The sequence below is a fragment of the Morus notabilis genome, unplaced genomic scaffold, assembly GCF_000414095.1.
Source record: "Morus notabilis unplaced genomic scaffold, ASM41409v2 Scaffold9802, whole genome shotgun sequence".
Classification (NCBI taxonomy): domain Eukaryota; kingdom Viridiplantae; phylum Streptophyta; class Magnoliopsida; order Rosales; family Moraceae; genus Morus; species Morus notabilis.
The window spans coordinates 1-1,576 of NW_010358876.1; the positions used below are offsets into that span (position 1 = coordinate 1).

The 1,576-nt window shown below is 37.7% G+C and overlaps 1 protein-coding gene across 1 annotated transcript; it reads right to left on the reverse strand.

Moving 5' to 3' along the window:
* Nucleotides 1–65: 65 nt before the first annotated feature.
* LOC112090695 (disease resistance protein RML1B-like) lies at nucleotides 66–1,417 on the reverse strand (the record flags this gene model as incomplete). Its single annotated transcript, XM_024162605.1, has 2 exons — nucleotides 554–1,417; nucleotides 66–462 (listed from the first exon to the last, which is right to left on the reverse strand). Coding segments are annotated over exons 1-2 (1,261 nt in total), but the record flags the coding sequence as incomplete, so codon positions are not given.
* Nucleotides 1,418–1,576: the final 159 nt, after the last annotated feature.

Sequence of the window (1,576 nt, forward strand, 5' to 3'; positions counted from 1 at the left end):
GGCGGCACGGGGGAACTTATTCCCATTTGCATCAAGTTTCCCATTGTCCGATATAAGGAACTCACCATAAGTATTGTCCATAAAAAGAAACACGTGTTTGGAATTATTCACGGAGTCATAATGAAGATCTTCGCGAATTAAATCCTCGAAAAGAGTAGTACAACATTCACGAATACCATGAACATGATATTCATATGAAAGATCAAATTGCACAACTCTTCTCTGACTCCATGAATCTCCATTAGGGAACGTGTAAACGGACTCCCAATAAACTTCTAAAGAGATCGGTTTAGTCGTTGAGAGGTCATCGAACTCAACAATGACGCAAGCGGCAAGACCCAAGTAGCTGTTGTTATACCATTGATCAGGATGTGGAACGTTCATACATATCGAAGATTCCTCACTCTTATGACTAAACCACCTCGGAATTTTGCTTTCTGACCAGAAAATTTTATTATATACCTGTACATACCATAGTAGAGAGAGAACCAACATTATTATTTTAACACTCCCACTAAATCTTAACTTGTAATTAAAAAGAAGAGAGACATACCCGCGCCAACGTGTCACCTTCATCTTCATCAAGAGCATTATGATAGAGTCCGTATTTATTTACTAAAGTTGCCAAACGCAAAATTCTAAACAGTGCTTCATCCATAAGAGCATTGTGTGCGTTCTCATCCAACATTCCGCAACCCCAAAATTTGAACTCTTCCCACTTATATCGTCTATTATGGAGATCATCCCAATTTTGTTTGATCGAAGTTACTGAATTTGACATCGTCTTCAACGAGGCGCAACACGTCGCATCAAGAAATATTAGAGACGACGAAGGAAGTATTGGTAATGATTTAAGATTTCGACAAAAAGCAATTTTGAGTTTGCGTAAAGACCTTAAACAATGGATGCTATCAGGGAGAAACTCAAGATTTTGGCAAAATTTCAGGCTTAATGTTTTGAGCCCGGATAAGTTGCTTATTGACGAAGGCAGCTCTTTAATTGCCGCAAAATCTAATTTGAGAGTCCTTATGGACTTGATGAGCTCTGGGATGATTGGAAATCTTTCCAACTTTGATGAAAACTCAAAAGAGGGATACCATGTAATGTTGTTGCTACAAGAACAATCGGTTTGATCAAGCTGAATTGGTCCAGTGAGCACTTTTAATGTTCTTAAATTCCTTGGAAGCGCTGATAGCTTGCAAAGGGATGGGCAGCCTATGAGAGAAAGCTCTTTAAGCTTCTCAAGATGTTCGATATATGACGGAGCTTCGATCAAACGTACGCAGTACTGAAGTGTTATGCTCTCAAGATTTGGAGAAAGTGAGAGATCTGGAACTTGAGTTAGGTACATGGAGCCCGACAGATCGACTCTTTTTAAATTATCTAAATGCTGTAACAAAACAGATTCAGCAAGCATCACTTAGAATATTGTACATAATCAAGGCATGATGCGTAAAAGTAAAGGATAAATTGTGAAAGTCTCCTTTCTATGTTAGAACTTTTCCCAAATGACATGTTCTTTCTGAAAATAAAAATTCAATATGGCATAATTTCTTCTTCTTTTTTTTTTTTTTTT